This window comes from Triturus cristatus, chromosome 10 (genome assembly GCF_964204655.1).
Source record: "Triturus cristatus chromosome 10, aTriCri1.1, whole genome shotgun sequence".
Taxonomy (NCBI): Eukaryota; Metazoa; Chordata; class Amphibia; order Caudata; family Salamandridae; genus Triturus; species Triturus cristatus.
This window is the reverse complement of record NC_140593.1, coordinates 986,559,941-986,586,709: the sequence shown is the minus strand read 5'-3', so window position 1 is coordinate 986,586,709 and position 26,769 is coordinate 986,559,941. Positions and strand designations below refer to the sequence as shown.

Sequence of the window (26,769 nt, the reverse complement as noted above, 5' to 3'; positions counted from 1 at the left end):
AGTATATATGAATCATCAGTTCCAAAATACAAATGGAACAAACTGGAATTTTACCCAAATGTAGTTCTCAAAGTCTAGAAAATACCTATCAAATTGCTGCCTTCCAAATTAGAGAAAGTGTGTGCCTCTGTAAATGTCCCACACACTTGCTGGTCTCATTACACTTAGCAGGGTAAAAGGGGCTCCTTCCTATGCATATGTGCCTAAGTCTTGGGAAAAAACTGAGGCACTCATTCTGAGTACCATAGAAATGAGTCGATATTTAATACACCCAAGTAAATACCTACTCTGCAGTATGTGGTATTAAATAGATGTGGAAATAGACACATATACAGAGGACTACAGGTGACATGGGGCAAACCATACACTAGAGGTGTTTTCCATCATCAATTACCTCACATTTCTCCTTTTCTGCCTATTGTGCTCATAAGATATTGCTCGTTTTGCCTGCAAACTATGCTTGGGTAAAAACAGAGGTGTGCTTTACTTATCGCTCAAGCGGGAATCCTGAAGCAGGCACAAACCACCATTTATACATGCATCATAAGTTACTCAGAATGTGCATTGAAATGGCTTGATTCTCCATCATGCAAACACCAAACAAAACGGGAATGACAAACGTGTGGGTTGAGGTAAATGAATTTGCAGAACTTAATACAAAATACAAATAAGAATTAATACTTCTACCATTCTGTAATTTTATGACTATAGCTGTCAGAAGCATATCGATTTTTTCGGATCAAACTAGAGTCAGGTCATTCTCCTTTAAATGGTGTCAACATGTTCAAACCTCTCACATGGGCAATCCTCACCAGAAATAATGCCAGGAATACCATTGCTTCGAGTCTAAAGGTTACACAGTACCTGTTCTTCATCGCAGGACAGCACTTTACACTGCTGCCAGACCTAGGAGGCTAGTGTGGCTGGCAAGTGAAAATCCAAATGGTCACAGCTGATTTAGCCCAAAACTTCCTCATGGAATTTACATCTCAAGAAAACAGCTGGCATCTTAAAAGAGGTGGTGCGCATGAAACAGGCATGATTTCTTAAAGGGGTTGGAGATAATAAACATCTTGTAGGAATATTTTTCCTCCAGTGTTCGACTATCACCCAATAATTAGTGAATACCAAAAATGATAGGATAGCAGATTCTGCCTCCTATACAAGTATTTTGAATACCACTTAAGATGTTTTTGCAGCTATAAATTCTAAGTCCTACCAATATTAAATCAAATTATTTTATCATGAGATAGGTTTGTGCCATATATATTTATATATATATATGTGTGTGTGTGTGTGTGTGTGTTCCTGGGGTAATAATATCCCAGAGTCTGTTGCGTTATGAGTTATAACATTCTGTGTTTCATGCCAGAAAAAGAGACAACCAAAGAACATCCAACACGTGTTTCGCCCGATATTCTGATCATGGACCAATGTCCTCCGCCTCTTTCCCTTCATCTAAAGTCGGTGATATCACTGCTGGAATCCCTGTGTTTTGTCATCAACAAGGAGAAATCCTCCTTGACTGATGGCCAATCTTCCTAATTTTTGGCATTAGTGGTGGCCTCTCTCGCAGCCACCCTCAGCCTTCCATCACGCAAACTGTCTAAGATCAAACACGAGCTACGGAGGGTGCTTTCCAAGACCTTCATCTCCCTCCATCAATTTGCACGAATTGTGGGCCTCCTTTCATCATAAATCCAGGCGATTTTTCTGGGGCCCTTACACTACAGAGCTTTGCAGCAATTTAAGATATCCAATCTGCAAAAGGGCCTCAGTTACTACCAATCAGTTCCCCCCATAGAAGAGGCTCTGGAGGAATTGCAGTGGTGGATTGCACACATGGAGGTTTGAAATGGCCTTGCAATCTTTGGGTCCCAACCCGATTTGGTCATAAAAACGGATACCAGCGGCTCAGGCTGGGAAGCCGGCTGTGGGAATTTCGCCAGAGGACGTAAATGTTCAGCCGCAGAGCAACGTCTTCATATCAACTGTCTAGAGCTAATGGCGGGATCATTTGCGGTGAAATGCTGGACCAAGAGGAAGGCCCAGTGCTGCGTACTCCTGAAGATGGACAACGTGTCCGCGGTACGATATGTCAATCATCTGGTGGGCACCAGATCGAAGGCCCTCTCTGACTTAGCTCACTCCCTCCGTGCATATTGCCTGAACAACCAGATTGCCCTCTCAGCGGAATATCTTCCAGACTTATCCAATCAGGTGGTGGACTGGCATTCCAGTCATTGGCACGATGCCAGCCTCTGGAAGCTTCATCCGGGAGTGTTTTGTGCTCTCCAGGAGCGCTGGGGCCCATTCTCGAATGACCTCTTTGCTTCTTGGCTGGACCATCAGTTGCAGAGATATTTCAGTTGGAGGCCGGACCCCAATGCAGTCGCGACCGATGCGTTCCTCCAGGACTGGAGCAAGAAGCAAGCATATGTTTTTCGCCCATTCCTAATGAATATGCAACTCTCCACTCAGGTTCGGAGGCAGGCCGTGGACTTAGGGCTGATCAACCCTACGTAGAGATCTCAAGTCTAGTTTCCAGTTCTGATGGAACTTTCTTGGGATTATCCAGTCCCTCGATTCCAGTCTCAGGATCTGCTCAGGGATCCCGTGGGGAACAGTCACATCATAGTGCTCTCGCAGTCACTCCACCTCATTGCATGGCAGATTACCAGGAATGGTGGAAAGTCCCGGGTAATTCTACAACCGCTGCAGCATTACTCGCCAGATTATGGGCGGACAGCACTAATAAGAGATACCGGTCTGCTTGGTCAAGATGTCCGGGTTGGTGTCATCAATGGCAGCTGGATCGGGTGGGGGCAGAAATTGTATGTATCTTCAATTTTCTTGCAGAGTTAGCTTCCTCAGGGTTGGCATACAGATCAATCAATACATTTAGGTTGGCAATCTCTGGAGGTAATCTACCAGTGGATGGCTGCCCAGTCGGGAGCATCCTCTGGTTTGCAAGCTCCTGCAGCGAGTGAGTGTGTCAGTTCCTCCGGATCCCAGATATTCCCGTCTGTGGGATGTGAACATAGTTCTCAACCTCTAAGTCTTGGCAGTAAAATATATACCTATCCCGGAAACAGTAGTCAGCAAAACATGTTATTCTGCTGTGTTTGATTTCCTGTTGCAGAGTCTTTGATGTCAGAGTACTGGACTTAACAGGTAGAGTTTCTACCCCGGACGGGGTCACCTTTACCATCTCTAGAAGGACTAAATGTAATCCTAGATCAGGGTCGTACCCTTCTTTCCCACAGATTCCTAAACTTTTTGTGGTCAGTACATAGAAGGCATACAAGTCTGTGACAGAGGGAATTCGCCCTCATGGTGAGAATTGAATATGCTACTTACCAGTATGCATCTGTTCTTGGCATGAAGGGCTGCTGACATTCATATCTGTGCATAGATCGCCGCCTAGTGTTGGGTCCGGATGATTGCACATTGTTGTCCTGGAAGAGTCTTCGAAGTATCCTGAGATGGGTGACTCCTTCCCTGGACCACAGTGCGCATGGGCATCCTCTCCATCCCCAGATTGTTTTTCGCCATTGTGGCAGTGATGGAGTAGATACAGGAAGTGATGACCATGCTATACAGTAATTCTGAGAGCTGCAGCTGCGACAGGCGCCGGGGAGGAGGGTGGGCGATATGAATGTCAGCAGCCCTACATGCCAAGAACAGATGCATATTGGTAAGTAGCATATTCAGTTCGAGGCATGTGGGCTGCTGAATTCATATCTGTGCATAGAATACACAGCAGTACCTCCTATTAGCGGCGGCTACCCGTGCCAGCTGCAGCAGTCTGAAAAAGAGTTTTGAGAACAGCCTGTCCTACAGCTGCCTGCTGTTTTGAGTGTACATCTACACAGTAGTGTTTGGTAAATGTATGTATAGTGGACCATGTGGCTGCTCTACATATTCCCTGTAAAGGAATGTTTCCCAGGAAGGCCATGGACGCCCCTAACTTTCGTGTTGAGTGGGCTCGTGGTGGAATCGTTACTGTGCGTTTAGCTTTTTGATAACAAATTTGGATACATTTAACGATCCATCTGGCTATACCTGCTTTGGAAATGGCGTTGCCTTTGTGTTGTGGAGAGAAGGCAACAAAGAGTTGTTTAGTCTTCCTAAAGTTTTGAGTTCTGTCAATATAGTACATGAGGGCCCTCTTTACATCTAGTGTGTGGAGCATCCTCTCAGCGACATTTTGTGGGTTTTGAAAGAAAACGGGCAGTTCAATGGTTTGGTTCATGTGGAACTGCGATATTACTTTAGGCATGAATTTGGGGTTGGTACGTAGTACGACCCGGTTTGCGTGAACTTGTATAAATGGCTACTGAATGGTTAGTGTCTGGAGTTCACTAACTCTTCTTAAGGAAGTGATGGCAACCAGGAAAGCCACTTTCCAGGTGAGGAATTGAATCTCACAAGAATGGAGAGGTTCAAAGGGTGGACCCATTAGTCTGCTGAGGACCAAGTTGAGGTTCCACACCGGTGCTGGGGGGTGCCTTGGGGGAATCACCCGTTTAAGTCCTTCCAAGAAGGCTTTGATGGCAGGCACTCTGAATAAAGAGAGGTGCTGCCTGTTTTGGAGGTAGGCTGCTATTGCTGTTAAATGGACACGTATTGAGGTGTATGCCAGATTGCATCGGTATAGGTGTAATAGATAGCAGATTATGTTCTGAATAGATGCGTCTAGCGGGTTAATGTGATTGGTGTTGCAATAGATGACAAACCTTTTCCATTTAGCTGCATAGCAAGCTCTGGTAGTGGGTCTCCTAGCTTCCTTAATGATCTCCATACAGTCAGGTGGCAGGTTTAGGTAGCCAAACTCTAAGACTTCAGGAGCCAGATTGCCAGGTTCAGCTGTTGCGGATCTGGGTGTTGAATTTCTCCATTGTTCTGCGTCAAAAGCGCGGGTTTGATCCGCAGCCTTTGATGCGGCACCACGGAAAGTTCCAGAAAGGTGGTGTACCATGGCTGGCGTGCCCATGTTGGAGCAACCAGGATGAGTGTCAGTGAGTGCTGTCGCAGTTTGCGTGCCACCAGCGGTATCAATGGCGCTGGGGGAAAAGCGTACGCAAATCTGCCGGACCAGTTCATCCATATCGCATTGCCCTGTGACTGTGGATGTGGGAACCTGGCGGCAAAGATTTGGCATTTTGACCCCACTGCTGGAAGTACGGTTGGAGTACTGATGGGTGTAACTCCCACTCATGCATCTGGTGGCTGTGTCTGCTGAGCAGATCCGCCATCTGGTTGTCTTTGCCTGGGAGGTGTTCCGCCATGAGGAATATGTTCCTCTGAATGGCCCACTTCCACATGCTCTGAGCCAGATGAGACAACTGTGGAGAGTGTGTTCCTCCCTGCTTTTGTATGTAGTACATGGCAGTCATGTTGTCCGTCCGGATCAACACAACTTTGTTGCACAGGTGTACTTTGAATGCTTTCATTGCCAGGAAGATTGCCATCAGTTCCAGAAGGTTGATGTGCATCTTCTTTTGTTGTGTAGTCCATAGTCCCTGCACTGTGTAATTGAGTACATGAGCTCCCCATCCCTGGAGAGACGCGTCCGCTGTCAGTATTATTTGTGGAACAGGCTCTTGGAACGGTCGGCCCTTGCAAAGGTTTTGTGGATTCCACCAATGCAGAGAGTTGTATGCCCGACCGCTCACCAACACTAGGTTTTTCAACTGTCCTTGAGCCTGATTCCACTGACGTGCTAGGCACTCCTGAAGCGGGCGCATATGTAGTCTCGCGTGTGGGACTATGAAGATGCAGGAGGCCATCATGCCTATTAACTGCATGAACACTCGCGCCGGAAGGGAGTGTTGAGGTTTGAATTTTGAGATCAGCAGTTGTATGCTGTTGATTCTCACTAAAGTTGGCTGAGCTGTGGCAGCCAGAGTGTTGATTGTCGCGCCTAAGTACTGTTGTACGTGCGCAGGTTGGAGACTTGATTTTGGGTAATTTAGTGAGAATCCCAGATTGTGAAGAAGGTGAATGGTGTGGGACATGTGGGTGGCACATTGTTGTGCTGACTTGGCCTGAACTAGCCAGTCGTCCAAATAAGGGAAGACGTGAATATTTTGCCTTCGCAGATGCGCGGCCACTGTCGACAGGCACTTGGTAAAGACCCTGGGTGCTGTTGTTACTCCGAAGGGGAGAACTTTGAACTGATAGTGATTCCCTTGAATGGTGAATCGGAGGTATTTTCTGTGTGAAGGGTGTATTGGTATGTGGAAGTATGCATCCTTCAGGTCTAGCGTAGCTAGGAAATCCCCCTGACTGAGTAGTGGGAGAACCTGTTGGAGGGTGAGCATATGGAAATGCTCCGATAGTATATATAGGTTTAGGGGTCGCAGGTCTAGGATAGGTCTGAGCGAGCCGTCCTTTTTTGGGATCAAGAAGTACAGAGAGTACACCCCTGTGCCCTGCTGGGCGATGGGCACTACTTCTATGGCTCCTTTTGCGAGCATAACAAGCACTTCTTGCTGAAGTAAATCTAAGTGTTCGGCTGACATAGGACGGTGCTTTGGTGGAGTGGAGGTTAGTTCTAGACAGTACCCATGTTGAATGATGTCCCTGACCCACCTGTCCGTGGTGATGTTCTTCCATGCGGGCAGGAACAGCTGGAGTCGTCCCCCGACAGGTGTTAAGTGGTCGGGGGGTAGGGAGAGGGCGTCACTGTTTGTTTTTTGGGGAGGACCTGGTGTTGCCATATCCATGTCCCCTGCCCTTGGTGCTGGATCCACGATATCCACCCCTGTTGTTTTTGTCGTAGGTGGTTTTGTGCCACCTTTAGCATACTGTTGTTGTGACCCCTGACCCCTTGACGTTCCCCTATTTCCAGTGCGACGAAAGGAGCTACTACGAAATTGTTGGGTTTGTAGCGCCCCCATAGATTTGGCAGTATCGGTGTCCTTTTTTATTTTCTCTAGGGTAGTGTCAACGTCTGGGCCAAATAAAAATTCCGGGTTAACCGGTAAGTTGAGGATATTGTTTTGGATCTCGGGTTTGAAGCCTGAGATGCGTAACCAGGCATGGCGTCGCAGCATGACACTTGTGTTTATTGCCCTGGCCGCTGTGTCAGCTGCGTCTAGGGCGCATTTTATGGACGCATTAGTGAGGAGTTGTCCTTCTCTAATGAGGAGTTCGGCTGACTCTTTATACTCCTCCGGTAGGTGTTGGAGCAGTGACTCTAGCGTGTCATAATGTGACCTGTCATAACGTGCCAGGAGTGCCTGTGTATTGGCAATGCGCAGGATATTGGCTGCTTGCGCTGCAACACGTTTGCCCGATGTTTCAAGGACCTTTGACTCTTTGTCTGGGGGAGGAGCATCACCAGTTGTCTGTGAGTGGGCTCTTTTACGAGCGTTGGCAACCACCATTGAGTCTAATGGCAACTGACCCCTAATGTATTTAGGGTCACCAGGTGCCGGCTTATATTTCTTTTCAATCCTGGGGTTTAACACCCGGGCTCTTGTGGTGTCCTTGAAAATGTCTTTGGCAGGCTTGAGAACCCCTTTAAGCATGGGCAGAGTCTTGACAGTCCTTTCTGAAGATGTGAAAGTGTCAAGCAGGAAGTCCTCCTCGATGGCGTCAGAATGTAGCTCCACCCCATGATGAGCAGCAGCCCGTTCGATAAGGGCATTAAATGCGGCCGTGTCCTCTGTAGGAGACGTTTTAATGTTGTAGAGTTGCGCATCCTGAGTATGTGGCGTGACACCTTGGTCTGTGGGGTCATCCCATGCCTGATCAGGATCTTGCGTTTCATCGGGATCTGCGTCCCCGGGGTAGATGGTATCATCCCCACCATATTCCTGCATCGGGTCCGATTCAGAAGGGGTAGGAGAAAAGGACTGCGGATCCAGCTGGAGGGGATGGAAGTGTTCTTGTAGCACTGGTTCCTGCTCTGCCGGTAGCTTGCGTTTGAAGGGAATTTTGTATGGCACCTCTTCCCTGACTGGCGTGATTTTGCGCTTGTGGAGCATGAGCCTGCCAGTGTCGGCGTCGATAAATTGTGGCCCTGAAGAGTCTTGTTCTGTTAGGCCAGAGGTGGTGGACTGTGTGTGGAGGACACGTGTCCGAATTTGAAAGAGTTTCGGTGCCGATGTCGGCGGCAGCCCAAAGGTAATGTTGGTGGGCTCCGAGTGCGCTCTACAGGGTGAGGTAGTGTGGGGACCCGAGGTAGCGTGGAGGGCTGCTCGGTCCCAGATACGTTGTAGAGATGCAGAGACCTGTTGCACAGCAAACTGAGATGGTGGTTTGGTGGGCATCTTGGTAGTAGGCGTGGAGGCCGACCCCGACTTTTTTGTCGGAAGGGGGTCACTGGTTTGAAGGGATGCATCGATAGTCGACGTAGTCGAGGACTTCTTCGGCATCGGTGCTTTAGGCGTCGACGCAGCCGAGGCGGCCATTTTGACTGCGGAGGTTGCAGGCTTCGGTGTCGGCGCCGAAGGTGTCGGTGCCTTGTGGTGCCCGAGGGCGCGCTTCTTTTGTGTGTCGACCGCGTCTGCTGCGGTGAGCTAGGCGCCGAAGTCTTTCTGTACGCGTTCGGAGCCGACGACTTTCTTCGGCGTCGGTGCCGGGGCAGTGGACTGTTTCGACGCCTTTGATCCGACCACCACCAGTTTCGCTTTCGATTTTGAAGGGACTGGAGCGATGGATGTGGCAGGGTTGAACAACCCGGTCGTCTTGGGTAATATTGGCTCTTGTATAGTGTCCGATGCCGGGCCGGAAGGCGGGGCCGAGGAACCATGGATTAGGTCTTGGGTAAGGCCCGAAGGCGATCCCTCGACCGGAGCCTGACGACTAATTTCGGCCTCCGTTTCGACGGATAGGCCTAGCTCCTCGGGAGAGCTGTCTTCTTCAGCCCCATAGGCTTAGTCGAAGTCCCCTACCTCGTCGACGGCTTCTTCACGTCGAAAGAGCTGTTCGTCATCTTCGTCCGATCGGGAACCATGCTCTGAAGCGGAGCTAGATAGAATTTCTTCCACGCTCTCGGCGTCCTCGGTGCTGAATAGGTTGGTGGGTGCGGGCGCTGCCTGCTGCGCCTCGAGCCTCGCTGCCCGTCGGTTCCGTAGAGTTTTCTTGGATCGGAACCGCGCGCAGGCCATGCATTTCGATTCGTCGTGATCCGGCGAGAGACATTTGTTACAGACCGGGTGGACGTCGATGTGAGGGTACTTGGCGTGGCACAACGGACACCTCTTGAACGGAGTTCTCGATTCCATCGTCGATCGAGCGTCGAAGTTTGGACCAATTCGGTCCGAAATTTTGAAGAGGGTGTGGAGCACTAGAACTAGTAGTCGACACCGAACGGTAACTGTACCGACGAAAACTATAGGCCTTTTGGCCTAAAACTAAGTATTCCGAAGTTGAGCTAAGATAGTTGCATCCGAACCCAATGGCGGAAAAAAACAATCTGGGGATGGAGAGGATGCCCATGCGCACTGTGGTCCAGGGGAGGAGTCACCCATCTCAGGATACTTCGAAGACTCTTCCAGGACAACAATGTGCAATCATCCGGACCCAACACTAGGCGGCGATCTATGCACAGATATGAATTCAGCAGCCCACATGCCTCGAACCAGGTGCTTATTGCCCTTAACAGACCACCTAGGGTGGTGTCTTCCCCTACCTTTGCCAGGTGGGTCCGGTGGACCAAGCAAGAAGCGGGAATCAACGTTTCCCCAATTCGGGGCACATTTTGTGAGAGGGGCTATGGCTGTTAAAGCGTTCTCCCTTGGTGCCCGTTTGGAGGACATCCTTTATGCTGCAGATTGGTCCTCAGACTCTACTTTTAAGACTTTCTACTTCAAACCAGTCATCTGGCATCCCTGGTAGTGGAGAAGCTTTTAACTAGCCTAATTCTTATCTCCATTCCTGACATAGAATGAAAAATGTCCTAGCTATCGTAATGGAAAGTTTCAATTCTATTAAGGACTCAGAGGCGAGGATCAGCCTGCCCTTTGGCGTATGCCGCATATTCCCACCCAGTACAGATGGTATTTTACTTCTATATTATGGATGTGTGGCTATACGGTGGTTCTTTGATGCACATTCTTTGCTGTTGGTTGCCTTTCCTTGATATACCTGTATCTCTGGGTCTTGACACTGTATTATACTAGTTTGACATTTATGGGTCAGTCAAAAGTGGTTGTGATGTCAATGTTTAAATTCTTCTTAGTATCCGAGAACACCAAACAAAACAAATTCGAAGAGCAATATGAGATGTTCGCAGAAAGAACGAGGATTACAGAGTGTCTACAGGAGCAGTTAAAGTTGAGACGTGAATCTGATTGGACACTTACTGTTTGTTCCTTTCCCAATGTCTGATGGGAATGTAGTTTGTTAATGCTGCATATATTTCTAAAGGGTGCTGTGAGAAATAAAGCGAGAAAGATAAAGCCTAATCCTCGCCTCCGAGTCCTTAATAGAATTTAAACTTTCCGTATGATAGCTAGGACATTTTTCATTCCAGATAACAATGTTACTCCTCACCATAAACCACATACTATTCCACACAAAAAACGTGGCTGAAGATCGGAATTCTCCAGAATCTCAAGGTTTGATATATGGTCAACCAGCTGTGGAACTCTTCTTCACGGCCAGTGATATCAGCCTTAAGTTTTCTCAAAAATTGTATTTATTGTCCACAATCCTCACATGCATTTAAACTGTAGAAACATCCAAGTTTTAACATTCCCAGAGAAAGTCCTCAATCCCGCCGAGCAAATGCTGTATTTTGTGGCTTTTTAAGGATCTTGTTTTTACCAACGAGATACGTAGAGCAAGCATGTTTGCAAGTCCCGCTTGCTTTCCTAGAGTCTACTCTTTGGACCCCAACAGCATACCACGGACATTGTATCCACCACTTTTAACACCATTCATGCATCCTTTTTCTTTGGCATGGCATAAAATCAACATTTATATGGCGTTTACTATTGCTAATACATTCATAAAACAAAAGTAATAGTCTGAAGAGTAAAAACAAGTTACAGACAATCATAACTCAGTTACTTGCAGTTCACATACACTGTCTCTGGGTGAGTAACAGTAAAACATAGCACAAGGTAACTTCTTGCAAGTGAAGGAACTTACAAGTAGCTACAAGTAATAGCTTCAAGTACTCATGTCTTTAGAGTTTACTGGGATGTGTTGATATAGGCCTGTGCACATAGCTGTTCTCTCAAGTGACATTAAAGTCCTGCCATCAAAGAGAGACACAGATAAGTTACAGCTCAGTAGAGCCATCTCTGTAACCATAAGAAGGAGGTTGCAAAATAGCTCAACTCTGCATCAGAGTATTTTTTATGTTTCCAGAGTACAAGAGTGCGTAATTTTTCACCGGGATCACTTTTCTGAGGTACTTAAGCTATTATTCATGAGGTAAAGCCAAAACATTGCTCCAGGGAGTGAGCAGAGGAACAATGACTGCATGCACAGCAGAATAGTTTTCCAGCCACCCTTAGTGGAAATAGTAAGAAAGAGAAAGTGCAGAAAATATGAAATCACAGAACAAACAAATTTGTGCTCAATCTCCAGGATCCAACATCTTTATGTTATATCTGACTCATGTCCCATTAGTATTTGTTTTGTGAATTCTGCAGCAATGTCCCCAGTTTGTTGTTCTGTGAGTTTTTGTGGGAAACCCACGTGCTTTAGACTGCGGCTGCTGCTGTAGTATAGCTAAAGCAGCAACTGTTACAGTTAAAATTATGTATCTTTTCTTCCTCCTATAATAGGTCGCTAAGGTGGGCCTTGCTCACTTCATGCATTGTCACTGGGCCAGCATTCATAACCTCAATAGTGAAGGGCACCACTGTTTTGAAGCAATGACCCTGTTAGGATGCTGTGGAAGCCAAAAGCAAACTGATATGCAGAACGGCTGGAGTACACCATGGCCTCAAGATCTATGTAAACATTTATAAATATGCAGTATTCTCAACTGAAGCTTTAGTGGTAGTTAAGGGGCTTAGACTGGTGTTCCAAAGAGAATAGGCCTTAACACCTAGTACTGTTACTTCAACAAGGAAAGCTGCTTTTCGGAGCACGTAGTGGCTAATGTGATACGGATAACCTTTGCAAAGGAAAGGGGGAACTTCAACCAAGTGCTGCACTCTGGTGGCTGCACACATGCAGAATGCAACTTGTCATGTCCTCCCCTACCCATAAGACAAGCCATTGCATTGTTTCAAGAATCAATTAAACTCTTTATATTGTTGGCGCTTTTAATAAAAACATATTGTGACTGGCTGGGGCCCGGAAAATATATTTTGTACAAGCTTAATTCAAGACAAGAACAACAGTGATTTGACCACTGAAATGGGAGTGCAGACAAACATGTCAGGCAAGATTAGCTTCTATGAACTTTCTGGCCATCGTCCAACTAAGCACAAAATAGTTAGCAATGTTTATCTGGAAACGTTTCCTCATCCTTTGAGACCTGAAATAAACTTACTAAAATTGTCAAGAGGTCGGACAACACATGGTTTCCTCTCAGCATACAGACTGGATTCTTCCCGATAAGCTCTGCAACTTGTGTTCATGACAGCCAATTCTCACCTTTAGACTGTAAATCTCACACATCTCATACATCTAACTAAGACAGGGATGCATCTTTTAAGCTTCAATTTAGAAAGTCTTTCAACTATGCCATGCAACTGTAAAAATAAATACAAAGGATACTACATTATCGACCCCTACGTTTCTAAGAAATATAAAGAAGCCTTATCCATACTTCCTTGTTTCTTGATAAGATGATCAATACTAACTTGAAACTAGCAGACTCGTATCTGTAAACCTTTATCTTTAACTGTTAACTAAGTTGCAGGGTCAATACAAAATGCAAATCCTGGGTTGCTTTCAAACACATTTAAAGAGTTGAAGGTGCTATTAAGAACTTTCCTTTAATTCACAAACCCCTTATGTTGAAATTAATATCCTACAACCAAAAGGTAGTGACACATCCTTTTGAAAATATGGCTCCTGCAACAATGTGTTAATTCACGTTTTCACATCAGTCAGGTCATGCTCAAAGTACTTAGACAACCTAATAGCATATTTTTATATACAGTGGTAATGAGTAAAAACCTAAAATTCCTCCCAAATGTTCCTTTTGATTTCACATGAACCAGGTGGTCTCTCTTTTGATCTCCATCCACGACCCTTCACTGCAAGTCACTCCTTATACCCAAGATGCTGAGAGGTGCTTTCCTACTATTCAAGACCGGATCAAATCAAAAAGGAAAACAAGTAAACTACCTACCTATTCAAGAAAGACTAAATATATACTTCGACTAACACAAATAGGTGCAGCAGCTATAGGTGACATACCTGATTATGTATTGCCACCTTGGAACAGGATAGATGAAATACCAACTTGGACGATCACAGAATTTCTGTCCAAGAGCGAAGGGAAGGTCATCCTTATGGAACAGGAAGCCTCAAACACATAATTGTGTCATGCTTCATCATCAGCAACCTCTCCCTACCCTGGTAGGACAGTGCAACTATGGCGGACTCGACCTCCTGATGGATTCGGCGCAGAAGGAAGTTCTTAGATAAAAAAAGCTACTGGATAAGAAAGGGATCCAGATTCTTTAATTAAAAATACCTTACAGTTCCCCGGCAGGTAGCCTTTATTAAATGGGGACCACAGGAAAGGTTAAAAACAAGTGGGATAGTTAGTGAGACACGATGGCTTGTACCATCTCAATGGCTAGGCCAAGGTGTTTCAGTTCTCATTAGATAGCCCTAACGGGTCTGGGCATTCCTCAGGGCCAAGGATTCCTAAATATCTCCTAACAGGCACTGTGCCTAAGTATTGTGAACTGAAAAAAAACCCTGCCTGGAAAGAGCCTACTTTGAACAGCCAGTGGTCGAGATAGGGGAAGACTGGCACCCCTGATCTCCGCAGATGAGTTGCATCCACAGCAATTACCTTGATGAACACTCGAGGGGCGCTGGTGAGGGCAAAAGGAAGCACGTCAAACTGAAAGTGCTTGTGACTCACTGTGAACTGCAGGTGAAACCTGTGGGCAGGCAGGACGGGAATGTGGAAGTATGTGTCCTGCTACCATCCAGCCTACCGGGTCCAGGGCAAAGAAGACTTGAGCAAGTGTGAATATTTTGAACCTCACCATCCTGAGTAACAATTTGAGAGGGTGCAGGTCTAGGTTACTATGAATGCCTCTGTCCTACCTGTGCAAAAAGAACAATTGATGGACAGAAAGCAGAACAATGTCATACATTCACCCCAGTACAGAGATCTGGGCTTAAATCCATTGTTTTTTTGCTCCCCATGCCATTCCAGTTTGAACCCAGCCATAAGCAAATCAGTCTAGACCCTATTCCCTATGGGAACAGTCCAGCCGGGTCTGGACTGTTCCCATGAGGCACAGGGTCAAGACTGATTTGCATATGGCTGGGACTAAACTGGGGTGGCATGGTAAGCAAAAGAACAATGGATTTAACCCGAATCTATTGACTGGGGGAGAATGTTTGCTTTGCTCTGCATTGCATCCATCATCTGTGTGTCTTTTGCTTTCTAGCCCTAAGTGTGCCGGGTATGCCCAGATGTGGGTCCCGGGCTCACTGTGCCATTGGATTCAAGCTAGCCTGGCTGGTGAGGGGTGATGCCCCAAAACTGGTCCCAGGATGATTGTTTCCGGTCCAGGGAGGAACTGGCTTGGCAGTTTGGTCTGGACTGTTCCCATGAGGCACAAGGTCAAGACTGATATGCTTATGGCTGGATCTAAACTGGGGTGGCATGGTGAGCAAAAGAACAATGGATTTAACCCAGATCTATTGACTGGGGGAGAATGTTTGATTTGCTCTGCATTCCATCTATCATCTGTGTGCCTTTTATTCGAGCTTCGCGCATCAGATAACCTAAAGCTCCTTTCTGAAATGCACCACTATTGAAACATGCCTGTACAAAACTAAGCGTTACCGCTTTGTTTCGTTTTCAGCCCGCTAATAAACATAGCGCGAGTGAATTATACACGAAGAGTTCACCGCGCTACAAACACAGCTTGTTAAAGAGTTTCCAGCAAGCTTTAAGAATGAAGGTTTCACCAAGCTAATTTAAAGCCCTCAGAGTCAATTCACGGAATATTCTACAAGCAAGGACGCTTTAATCTAAAATTTCCCCGGGTTGAAAGAAAAAGGGAAAGAAGATTTAATGAAAAAAAACACACCATTGCCCAGAAACCCTCATTGTTGTTGCAAATCAAGAGCCCTGATGAGAGTCCGTATATTGAGTATAAGAGGCATGAAACGAGTCGGCTTTATTGTCAATTATGATATAAACATGGAGGAATTTTGAATTTAATTTTTCTGTCAGGACATAAGAATTCTATGTACTTAATATCAATATTTGCCCTGCATTTTTTCCTCTCTCTTTGCTAGGTTTCTAATTAAGATGTTGATATATATAGCACCACTTGACAATTGATGAAAAAATATTGATATGTTAAATATGATTATATTAGGATAATCTAGTTTGAATTCTTTTACATCACTGGTTTATTTATTGGATTGTATACTCAAAACACAAAATTGTCGTCGAATTTACTGTTACATTTTTTGTAAACTCTTTTGTAAAGTATATGTACACTCTGTATATAGACACCATTGTCTTCTTTCTGCTTTAAACATGAAACAAAGAATCCTTTTATTTAAAAAAAAGATTTAAAACAAAGTTATAAATAAAGTACCAGATCAAATAAAAGTAACACGTTTGGTCTAGCGCCAATTTAATACGCAGAAACAAAACAGGCTCTGGCCCATACTCCTCTTGTTGCAAAACCATGGGCAGCACCTGCGCAACTAAATCCCATAAAGCAGAGGATAATGGCCCAAAAGGCACTCAATCTTCTCAGATCGCAGTGCCAGGCTGTGGAAGAAAACATTCTCTTGCTTTAGATGTCCAGCCTCTTGGATTCCCTATCCAGCTGGGTGGCAGGGATCACAGCAGGATGTACACAGGTAGTAGAGGCTTGAACAATCAAGCTGTCTGGGGTAGGGTGTTGTGAGAGGAACTGGGGGTACCCTGGGTGGCGAAATGGCAGCGGGTAATAATCTTGGTCACAGAAGCCCCTGTACTGGGCTTGGACCAAGTCCCAAGCAGGACTATCTTGAGGGCTTCTTTAAATTTAGAGAAGTAGTTCTGAGGGGGTCACTACCGGCTGAAGCCCCTCTGTCTAGACATTAGTCTTGACTGCCACTGGCCCGGACTTCTTTGAGTGTGACGAGATGTTTGGGCTCCGCAGCCGATCCCGGCACCTTACTCTCAACAGGGATTGAGACCGTTGTGGCGTTTCCCATCGAGCAGCAAGGAGCTTGGGGGACCGCTCCCTCAAGGCCTTGGGGTACATGGAGCGGCAATAGGCGCAGGTCTTCACATCGTGGTTGCACTCCAGGCACCAGAGGCAAACAAGATGTGGGTCCGTCACTGACTTGTGTTGAGGACAGGCGCTACAGGCCTTGAAGACAGCCTTTCTAATGGATATCCCTGCTACACCAGGAGAAGATATCACAAAAAAGAATAGGTAGTTCTCTCCGGATCTGCACTGACTGACACAGAAAGAAAAGCACCGATGTCAGTGCTCTGGGGTGGCGCCTACATAGGCATTGTGCATGTCACTTCCTGCGCGGGTGAGGACACGCGGAGCTGAACGACAGCACCTATCGGCACACAGTGGTACTGCTCACGAAAAATTTCCAAATCCAGTATGATGCCTAGGTATAATTAAATGGTAAGGAATCTGCGGCAAGAAGTCTCTATCAGACAAAATTACCTCAGATTTTATTTAAGTGCACCAAAATGCAACCCAGAGGCTTGGGGGACTCCAAGTACTCAAATATTTAAATGTTGAGTGGATCCGTAATAGAAGGAAATGTTCCTTTATTATCAGTTTACTGTCTAGGTATGAACACTATCAAAAAACATCAACTAAATAGGATAATACAATAGTACAGAAGAAAAAAGTAATAGGCCAAATAAAAAACAGCTGAGAAGGAAGAATTAACCATAGTGACGAAAGTGCCACTTTAAGAAACCAACTTAGTGGGATCAGTTAAACAATTTACTAGTTAGTGCTGGTGGCTTACCTAGTCACATCAGGAGCAGGAGTGGGTCGTACATGTTTCATTATGGTCTGGATCCAGTTTCTTCTAATCCCTGATGTCATAGCCGATAGAGTAAATTCACCCTCTTTTGTCTGTGTTAACAACAACAAAAATCACATATTTGCTTATTATGCAGAATTAATATATGCTCCTTTCCCTATAAAAAAAAAAGCGTTCAGAACACACTTTGTAACTGTAGCTGATTACAGAGTTTTTTTTTTGCAAACACATTTTATTAGAATCAAACTGCAGCAACGTTGACATTACATTGACATCTCTGGCAAATGTTCATAAGATTACAGCATACAATTTTTTTTTAAAGCTGGCACTGTATCCTTAGGATCATTAACTTTTCAACTTTGTGACTACCTAGTTTAGTACTACAGAAATGACTGATGTCATATCGTGAAAACATGAAACAAAAGCAGTTCTAGGCATCCTAAACAGAGATTTGAGGAGGGATAAATGGCATCAACAGCTGTAAGTGTAGCTAAGGTTCAAGGTTTGCATCCCCAGCACCAACACCATAAACAACTTTCTGATTGTTAGTTTCTTGCTGTGGGTCACTCTAACACAATATTTGTAAATCTCTGCAAAGGTGAACTAAGTGTTACTAGAACATTAGCACGTTGGGAGCTCTAGTGAAGACATTTAAGTGGCTTAGGGCTTATAATGGCCTTCTGCTCCAACATTCTGCCGTTTGTCTTCCGTTTCTCCCTTTTTAATTTAGAGCATTCGACCATCAGTGGGTGGAATTTTCTACCAGCCTTTTGTAGCCCTTCTGCCCCAGGCTATCCCGGTGGTTAAAAGCACTCTGCCTTGTTATAACCCCTCACCTGAATTTCGGGCCTGTAACTCAGGTTCAGGGCCCTTATCAACTGATATAGCTCCCTGTAGCGGGCTACAAAGCTACAGAAATGTGGGTTTGTGATGGACAGTTCACTTCCTTTGATATTATCTTCCAGGAGGTTGATGAGTTAGCTAGCAGGTCACTGGAGCATGGCAGTACAAAGCAGGCTAGTTGCACAGTCAGAAAAAGGTACCTTTTCATGTGCATTTAAAACAACAACGAGAAGCAAAATATTTAGGATAAATACAATAAGGAGAAGCCTCGTGAAATTCGGCAGCAAGAAGCTTTCAGTCTGAAATGCTGTTGGACTTGTCTTTCTTCAAAGATGCCCTGTACATCTGACAATGGCCGCAGTGTGTGCCATTTTATCACTAGCTACTTTGTCTCTAGTCTTAAAATTCACCCCAAATGCCCCTTGTGAAATTCACCTAGACCAGAAGGACTCCCTTCTGACCTCTTGCCAGATCCTTCAATCAAATGCATGGTCATGCCATACATCTTAGGCTTTGAAGAGGTGCTTCTTACTATCCATAACAAAATCGAATTATAATTAAAAAAAACAAAAAAAAAAACAACTACTTGTTGCCTAGTTGTCTTGGCTGAGGGCCAAGGACTATAAAAAAAGAATATAAAGATGTGATAGAGCAGGCATGGAACTCTCATCATGATAAAGCCAACAGAAATTTGCAAAGAAGAATAAATACAAGCTTCATCAGCAGAGTAGCAGTGACACCATTCCTTCACGCACGGGGACCTTTAAAACCTGTGCATGGCAGAAATGTGGCAGAGACCATATAGGGTTACCAGGCACTATGGCTTTTCTAGCAAGCCCAGAAAGAAACCAAGGTAGGGAAAGACAGCCAAATAGCAGTCATCCGAGTCCTTCATGCATGAGTGCCTTTTATAACATATGTGCATGGCAGCAATGTGGCTAATGCGTACACAGCTACCCCAGAAAGAAAGCAAGGTCGATAGAGGCAGCAGGAAAATTCTACTTCTGCTAAGCGGAGTCTTCAGCAGTATTTTTTTTTATTTTTTATTTATTTATTATGTTTTGGCACTCCGAAGAGGGCCACACAAACAAAATACACAAAATACATGTACATATTCCGTCATAAGAAGAAAAAAGTAAACAATTACAACACTCTCCATTAAAAAGGACATACTACGACACAGTCCTCCTTATTTCATCAATAAATATCTAAAAAACCTTTAAAAAAGTTAAAAATATTGAAGCAAAACATTTCATTGGGAGGAGTATATAAAGCCTTTAAAAAAGAATTCGCATCAAGAAATTGATCTTAGCCACTTTAAACGAAGTGAACGCAATGCAGGACAAATACACAATACATGAGTACAATCCTGTGCAGACATATTACAAAAATTACATAGGGGGGAAGACCCATACCATTTAGCCAAGAGAGAATTAAGCGGCAATAGATCTTGCCTCAAAAGAAACCAAAATCTTCGAATGCCGTGTGATAAATTCCAAAATACGTAAGGTTGAGCAAGCTTCCTTGAATATGTGTTAAACAGAAGGACGCTTCGCTTCTTAGCTGTCATGGATTCTTTGTCCCGCATGAAGCAAAGAGTCCAGGAAGCCTGTTTCAAAAGGGATTTTAGTTGGGAAGGAGAAATAGTAAAAATAGAACTCTCATCTAATTCAAGAACTGCCACAGCCTTTCTGAAATTCCTAACAATTTGAGAGTGCTCTTTAAAACTTCCCAATAATTCTCTCTTGAGAAGGGATCTCAGAGTCCCCATTTCTCCTCTAGCGAGGCTGGCGACCCAACGTACTAATGCAGACAGGCCCTGTACCCAACTGCTACGCAGACCGAATTCAAGTCTAAGAGCAACTGTAGAGCAAGCAGAATTCAGAGTGGTTAAAGACCTTAATAATTTTCCTTCAATCATATGAAGAAAGCCCCAGTGTTTTAAATCGACCAATTCTATTCCATATAGGAGGGTTGAAGGGATTTTTGCCTTATAAACCTCTAGTAAAAAAGCAAAGTGTCTTCTACCTGTGGCGGAATAAAGAGCACTCAAGCTTTTGCCTTGAGACAGGGCTTTACGAGAGTTGTTATCAATGTGCTGCCTCTCACTCAGGTTTGCAGAAACTATTCTTCCTAAAAAGGTATATGATTTAACCACTTCCAATTTCTGCCCACCTACTGACCAGCCATAATTCTCAGATTTAGATTTTTTCCTCCCTGTAATGCACATAATTTTACTTTTTGAGGCATTTATCCTCAAGAAGTGGGACTCAGCAAAATCATGTAAAGCCTGCAGACGATTAGCTAAACCTTTAGGAGTTAGATCTAGGATTAAAATATCGTCAGCGTATAAAAGGCAGGCTATAGGATAACCCCCCACTACCGGGGCTATGCCAACACAAGATGCAAGTGAAGTTGGAAGATCAGCAATATACAGGGAGAACAGCAGAGGAGCCAGAAGACAACCTTGTTTTAAACCATTAGTGGAGGGAATAGCCCGCGAGAGGCCCCTTTCTCCACCCTGTAACACTCGACACCAAGTGTCCGAATGTAGAGATCGTACTAGGTCTAATAGAAGAGAGGGCATACCTAATATAGCTAGCTTTCTCCACAGCAAAGGACGATCCACTTTGTCAAATGCTGTGGAGAAATCAATAAAAGCCGCATAGACTCCTCCGCCCCGAACTCTTACATATTTATCCAGGATAACCTGCAGGGCTGTAAGGTTATCCAAAGTACTATGCCCTTTGCGGAAGCCCGCTTGTTCAAGAGGTAAAATCTGGTTCGCCTCGACTCAATCAGTAATTAGTGCTAGAAGGCATTTTGAAAAAACTTTTCCAATAGCATCAAGAAGGGCTATCTGACGATAGTTCATTGGGTTATTCCTATCGCCCTTCTTGAACAGGGGAACCAAAATGCTCCCCTTCCAAGAGGATGGCACAATCTTACGGGAAAAGCAAGCTCTAAATAAAGGAAAAAGAATCTTACTCCATAAAACAGGGTCTAACTTTAGTATCGAAATGGGAAGTTCATCGGGCCCCATAGCTCCAGAGGAACGCATATCCTTAATGGCCATTTCAATGGTTTTCTCTGAAGGGGCTTCAATAGGAAGCTCAGCATCTCTAGGAGCTCCTAAGGAGCACTCACATTCAAATGCTACGCCATTCCCAGCATAAAGGGCGGAGATAAACGACACCCATAACGATTCAGCAATAGGAATAGGATGAGGGCTGACTCTAACTCCACAACCCTCTCCAATGAGAGACCAAAATTTTCTAACATTGCCATGAACAACCGCCTCCCGTAAACTTATCCAAAGAGAATCCTCTTTTTCCTTTTTAAGTTTCTTCTTGATGCGACTTCTTTTTTTTAACAAATATATTTTGTTTTTTAATTCAGTAGATCTGCACAGAAATTGTTCCCGCACTAACCTGTTTATTGCCTTATTTAAAGGGATCAGAGAACTGGGAACGAAGCTCCTTTTTTCGGAGAAAGTGGATCTATTAGCAACACGAATAACCTCCTTCATAAAATTCTCAAAATGAGTCAGTTCAGAACCCTGCCAATCATTCAATTCTAGGATAGTTTTTCCTAAAATACACTTCAGGCCCTTCCTGGCTTTAAAATTCCAAAAACATCTTCCAGTATTCTTATGAAAATTAACTATATCGCTATTAAGATACCATGAGTCAGAATTTGGAAAAAATAAAGACAAATTTATAGTAATCACCTTGTGATCACTGAATAATGTCGGTAAGACTACCAAATCTTTTACTGAAGAAAAGATATCATAGTCAATGATTACATAATCCAAGATTGACTGGCTGAAGGGGGATCTATGAGTATAATTAGCAGGAAAATCAGAAGGGAGCCTACCATTCACTATTATCCCCTCAGTTGCAGAAAGTTCTTCCAATAACATCTTCCCTCTTTTATTAGTTTTAATTTTATTAGGGAAGAGAATCTGAGGGATAAGGTAGGCTTCTTCTTTACATTTATTTCTAAATAACTCTAAACTAGTGTTGGAAACCTTACAATTAAAATCACCAACTAACAGCACATGGGGGGGTGTATCTAGCTCTTTAAGCTGTTTAATGTATGAAAAGACTTGCTTCAACAAAATATTAAAACATTCATCTGGGGGAATATATACATGTATTATTACTAATGAAGTATTGGTGCCCCTACTTGTTAACGAGCAGAGGGTCACTGCCTGAAAGAGGTTCTTTGGGTCAACATAATGGTTAAAATTCCATTTCAATCTATTTGACAAGAGGCACGCAAGACCACCATTTGCATGCCCTTTCTTTGATGGTAATGCCCTTGCCTCGAGGACAAAATAATCTTTCCCTGCACATAATCTACTAGGACACCAGGTCTCTTGGAGGCAAATAATGCTAGCTTTCATGGAGAATAAATATTGTAGTTTCTCGGGACTATTATGTATCCCGGCAGCATTCCAAGAGATAACTTTTAAACTGTTGCTAAAGATGTTGAAAAAGCTTAGGATTGTCTAAAGTTTTAGTAGACAAAACTCCAGGCAACCAATTCCACTGAAAATTATCTTTGTTTGGGGGAATATTCTGGGTAAGCGAAACTGGCTTTACCTGAGTCACCCGGCGTGTATTTTTCGAGACAGAAATCTTTAATTCATCATAAAAGGTAGAGAGAGTATCTTGACCATTGCCCTGCTGAGAGAGTCTATTAAGAGGGAAACAATTTCTCCCAAAGGAGAGAACAGGTAAAACATCAATTCCCCTACACTGAAAACTCTCTGCCTGTTGCAAAATAAGATTTAATATAAGTTTAGAATAGAACTTTACCCTAACAAAAGGAGCGGAAGCTGTTCCTAATATAGAAACTAAATCAATATCATTAGATTGAATTAATTTTAGGCTCTCAATATCCTTAAAATATTTGAGTAGCCATGCTCTATTTAGGTGTAAGTCCGAATCAAATAAGGGTAGAAAATCTACTGTAAATGTATCTACAAAGACTTCAGGAATTTTTGAGGGCAAATGCTGGGGCCGTACCTCTCCAACATCCGGAGCAGGAAAAGCGGGGGCAAAAGGATCAAGGGCTACAGACCGCGAGGGGACCAGCCCAGGCAGTTCTACCTCGAGCAGAGGAGTTGCCCATCTCCCTACATCCGGTGGGGGACCATTCCCAGGGCAATCAGAAATGATTTCTGTGCCCGGGACTGAGAGCTTTAAGATATCAGAAGAATGGGAAACCACCTCCTTGCCCACCGATTCTCCAGTCATTTGGACCTTAAAGTCTAGAACCTGAGAATCCTCAAAAATGATTTGTTTCTGCTTTTTCTTTCTGAATCTACGGATTGGTTTCCTCTTTTTTCCTAAATTCTTTCTTTGTTTTCTAATTTTTCCCTTTTCAACCCCCCCTAATCCCTTTGATTCAGGGATAAAAATTGGAAATAGTTCTTTTTCAGCTTTTAGAGCAGCAACCTCAACACTTTCTTCTTCAATTTCAAGGTCGCAGAACTTTGCGCAATTAGATACGGGTAAAATGGGAGCTACAAGGGGCTTATTTTTAGGGGTACCCACGAGTTTATTTTGAACTGAGTTTTCATTTTCATTTAAGAGCACACTACCCAACTCATGTCCCTGAAGACTTACTTTAGGAACTACATCAAGAACCTTTTCCGGAGCTTTTAACAATAAAGCTTTTAGTATCTGGGTAACAGATTCCAGAATGCAATCGGAACTTCCCACAAATTTACTCAATAACTGTAGGATGGATGCCAGCAAATGTTCCAATGCAATCAAGGATTCAGAAATCGGTTTTTCCACTTTATCATAACCGAGCAAACCCTTATGACCAGTGTCAGATAAATTAAGTAGTGGACTCATGGAAAAATTAGACTGAGAAAAAATATCTGGCGATTTTAGGGAAGGGGTACTACTAAAAAGAAAGAGACCAGAGGAAGAAACACCAGTCGGGGGTTTAATCACTTCAGGTAATTTCAAAGGACCGTCAGCTAAGTATCGGCCACAAAGCTCCAGGTCAATACTTGACAACTGAGAATCTCCCTTACTGTCCGTCATTAATTGTGGACCTCTAATGGGATCAGTAAGTGGAAGCTCTGTAGAGATGACGGGCACATTGGTTTGCTGCCCAATCTTGGGATAAAAAGAAACATCCCCATTGTTTCCTGACCTATCAGGTGGCAATGGGAAGGGATCTTCGGAAGGCGGGATATCTGATTGATCTTTTTTCCCCCTACTAGGAACCGTCTTCTCCCAAAATTGAGGCAGCAGGGATTGACCCTTTAGTAGCGAGTTACTGGAAGATCTGTTACTAGGGGAAGTGGGTTTTGACAACATACAGGCCCTATCCCCTAATACTCTCCCCGAACGTAGTTTTTTGGCCGACATCTTTATACAACAAAGTACTATAGCCCCAAATGAATACAATAAATATATATTAAATTAAAAGAAGATGAAATATTTGAAGGAGAGTAACGAAGAGTTCCTGATCAAAAGGAGAATGTGCTCACCATAAATATATAATGCAAGTAATGAATAAATTTTAAAACACCAACGATAAATAAATAGGCCCAGTCCAGTCTCCTCGAGCCTCTGAGGGCCACAGAGGGCCCGCCCTTTGCCCGGGCTTAGCCCGGCGCCGCCCGCGCGCGGTCCCGCGATGCGGGGGTTGCTGGTATTTTTGAAGCGCCTTCTGGCGCGAAACGCTGGGTGTCCGCCTCCGCCTCCTGAAGGCACAGCAAAGGAGGCTGGGAAGTGTAGTTCAGGTGCGTCTCCTCGCACAGCAGTCAGGACAGGACCGGTTTCGGGCTTTCAGCCCTCGTCAGCCAGGATAGCTTGCAGTATCAGCAGTATCTTCTGGAATAAAACATATTTGTAACTCTAGGGGCTATACTTATGGCCAAGTCTCACAGTGCAGCGCAGCAAGTCACCTGGCTGCGCTGCACTGCATGACAAGGAAAGGGCAGGATTGTGCCGTATTTAAATAAATGTGGCACATTCCTGCCTTTTTCCCCTGTGCTGGTGCCCTTTTGTCTGAATGCCTGCATTGTAAGGAGGATCGTTTTTTGTGCAGGAAGGGGCAGCTTCCTGCATAAAAAGTATCCCCTGAGGCTTTCTGTCTGTGCTGCAGAATGCAGCACACATAGAAAGAGGAAAATGGGGAGAAATAGAAATATTTCTCCTCGTTACGACTCACCTGGAGAGGGCTTTTGGGGCATTCCCAGGTCTACCACTTCTGGTAAATCTGGGAATGTGTCAAAATTCATGGATGCTGCGTGGGAAAATCCACACAATGCCCATGGAAAAGCCTTCCTGCGTTGCATTACTCAAGATTTTTGAAGCCACTTAGGGTCAGACTTCATAAATCTAATTTTTAATTTGCGGCGCTCTTGCACCACATTGCATGGTGCAAGAGTGACGCAAAGGGGCTCATAAATATGCCATAATACATTCACATGTGACCCTCTTCATCAGTATTCCCCCTCAATCTAGTCACCTCCAAATACTTCTCTATCTTAAACCTTCTCCCACCCACAGCACCATAATGAAATGGTTAGATTACTGTTTAAGATCAGATTCCAAGCCTGACAATAAAAAGTAATTCTGTGCATATGTATCCATGACAGATATAAAAGCCAGGGAGCCAGAATCATAAGTCACTTTTTTTTGTAAGAGAACTGAACTCTCCTGAGGGATTGCTGGCTTTGAAGAAAGAACAACACTGCCTGTGGGAGGGGAGGCAAAACTGGCATTATGCAGTGTAGAACTTGAGGGGTGGACTGGAGGCCTTGCTTTTATACTGGTTATATTAGGAATTTTAGGATGTTGGGCATCGCGCTGCTGGGGGTTTGAGGATAATCCTGATGCATCTAATGTTAGTGTGAGGATGGGAATAGGTGCCGCAGAGTTTAAGGTTTTGATGTGTTTAAGTGAAAATAACTTTTGCGTTCACTTTACCCTCCTTAAACCACTGCAAAGTGCACTATCCCGTTGGGAAGCACGATGTAGGCAGGTGGGTACAACAGCAACTTGACTGTAGATACATCAAACATGCTTTAAAAAAAAACGAAAACATTTTCCCTAGAGGGACAAGTCTATGATTTGGCTCAGCCCATCAATTTTTACTCTTGCTTTCTTAGAAGCAATAGGACCTTCCTAGTTAAAGATGTAAACTCTAAAACATTTGGTTACAGATCTTCAAGTAGCACAATACACCAGATGCTCTGGGGCAGTCCCTCATATAAGTATAGTGCTCGCATGAAAGAAAAAAAGGGGCGAGAGAGCAGCCTTCACTTCATCCCACAGAATGATCTTATTGAGTGTAAGGGTGATATCATTTTATGACACGTGCTTAGGTGCCCCACAGTACAGACTCAGGCAGAAGTTTGAGAAATTAAAGTACCCTTTCCCTACACAATCTATGTTTGTTGAACAGTAATGTGCACAAAATTTGCGTTTAAACCCATTAAAAGCGTAAGCATTGCATATAAGAAGATTGGGTTACAAAGATCACGACCAATTAAAAGTAGCATTAATGAGTACCAAAAAAATGCCACTCAAATTAAAAACTGGAAATTGAGTGCCACTATGTCAGTCAGAATGAAAGTCCTATAGAAACCAGCCTGTATTTTCAGAGAAGTTTTAGGATGGTTTGGATGCCCAAAAGTTCTGGCACTAAAATGTTCCTTGGGATCAACTTTTACTTGAAGATTTCATTCTCAAGAGTTTTCCAGTTATGCAGGAGTTATCGAAATGTTACTGCACACGTTAGTGCGCT

At 44.2% G+C, this 26,769-nt stretch overlaps 1 protein-coding gene across 4 annotated transcripts in view; it reads right to left on the bottom strand.

The window, feature by feature from the left end:
- MPRIP (myosin phosphatase Rho interacting protein) overlaps positions 1–26,769 on the bottom strand; it is a 753,461-nt gene that overhangs the window by 240,109 nt on the left and 486,583 nt on the right. For all 4 annotated transcript variants that reach the window (XM_085628921.1, XM_085628923.1, XM_085628922.1 and 1 more), the window contains exon 13: positions 17,125–17,234. In XM_085628921.1, coding sequence (XP_085485047.1) covers positions 17,125–17,234 — 110 coding nt within the window. The remainder of the gene's footprint in view (positions 1–17,124; positions 17,235–26,769) is intronic.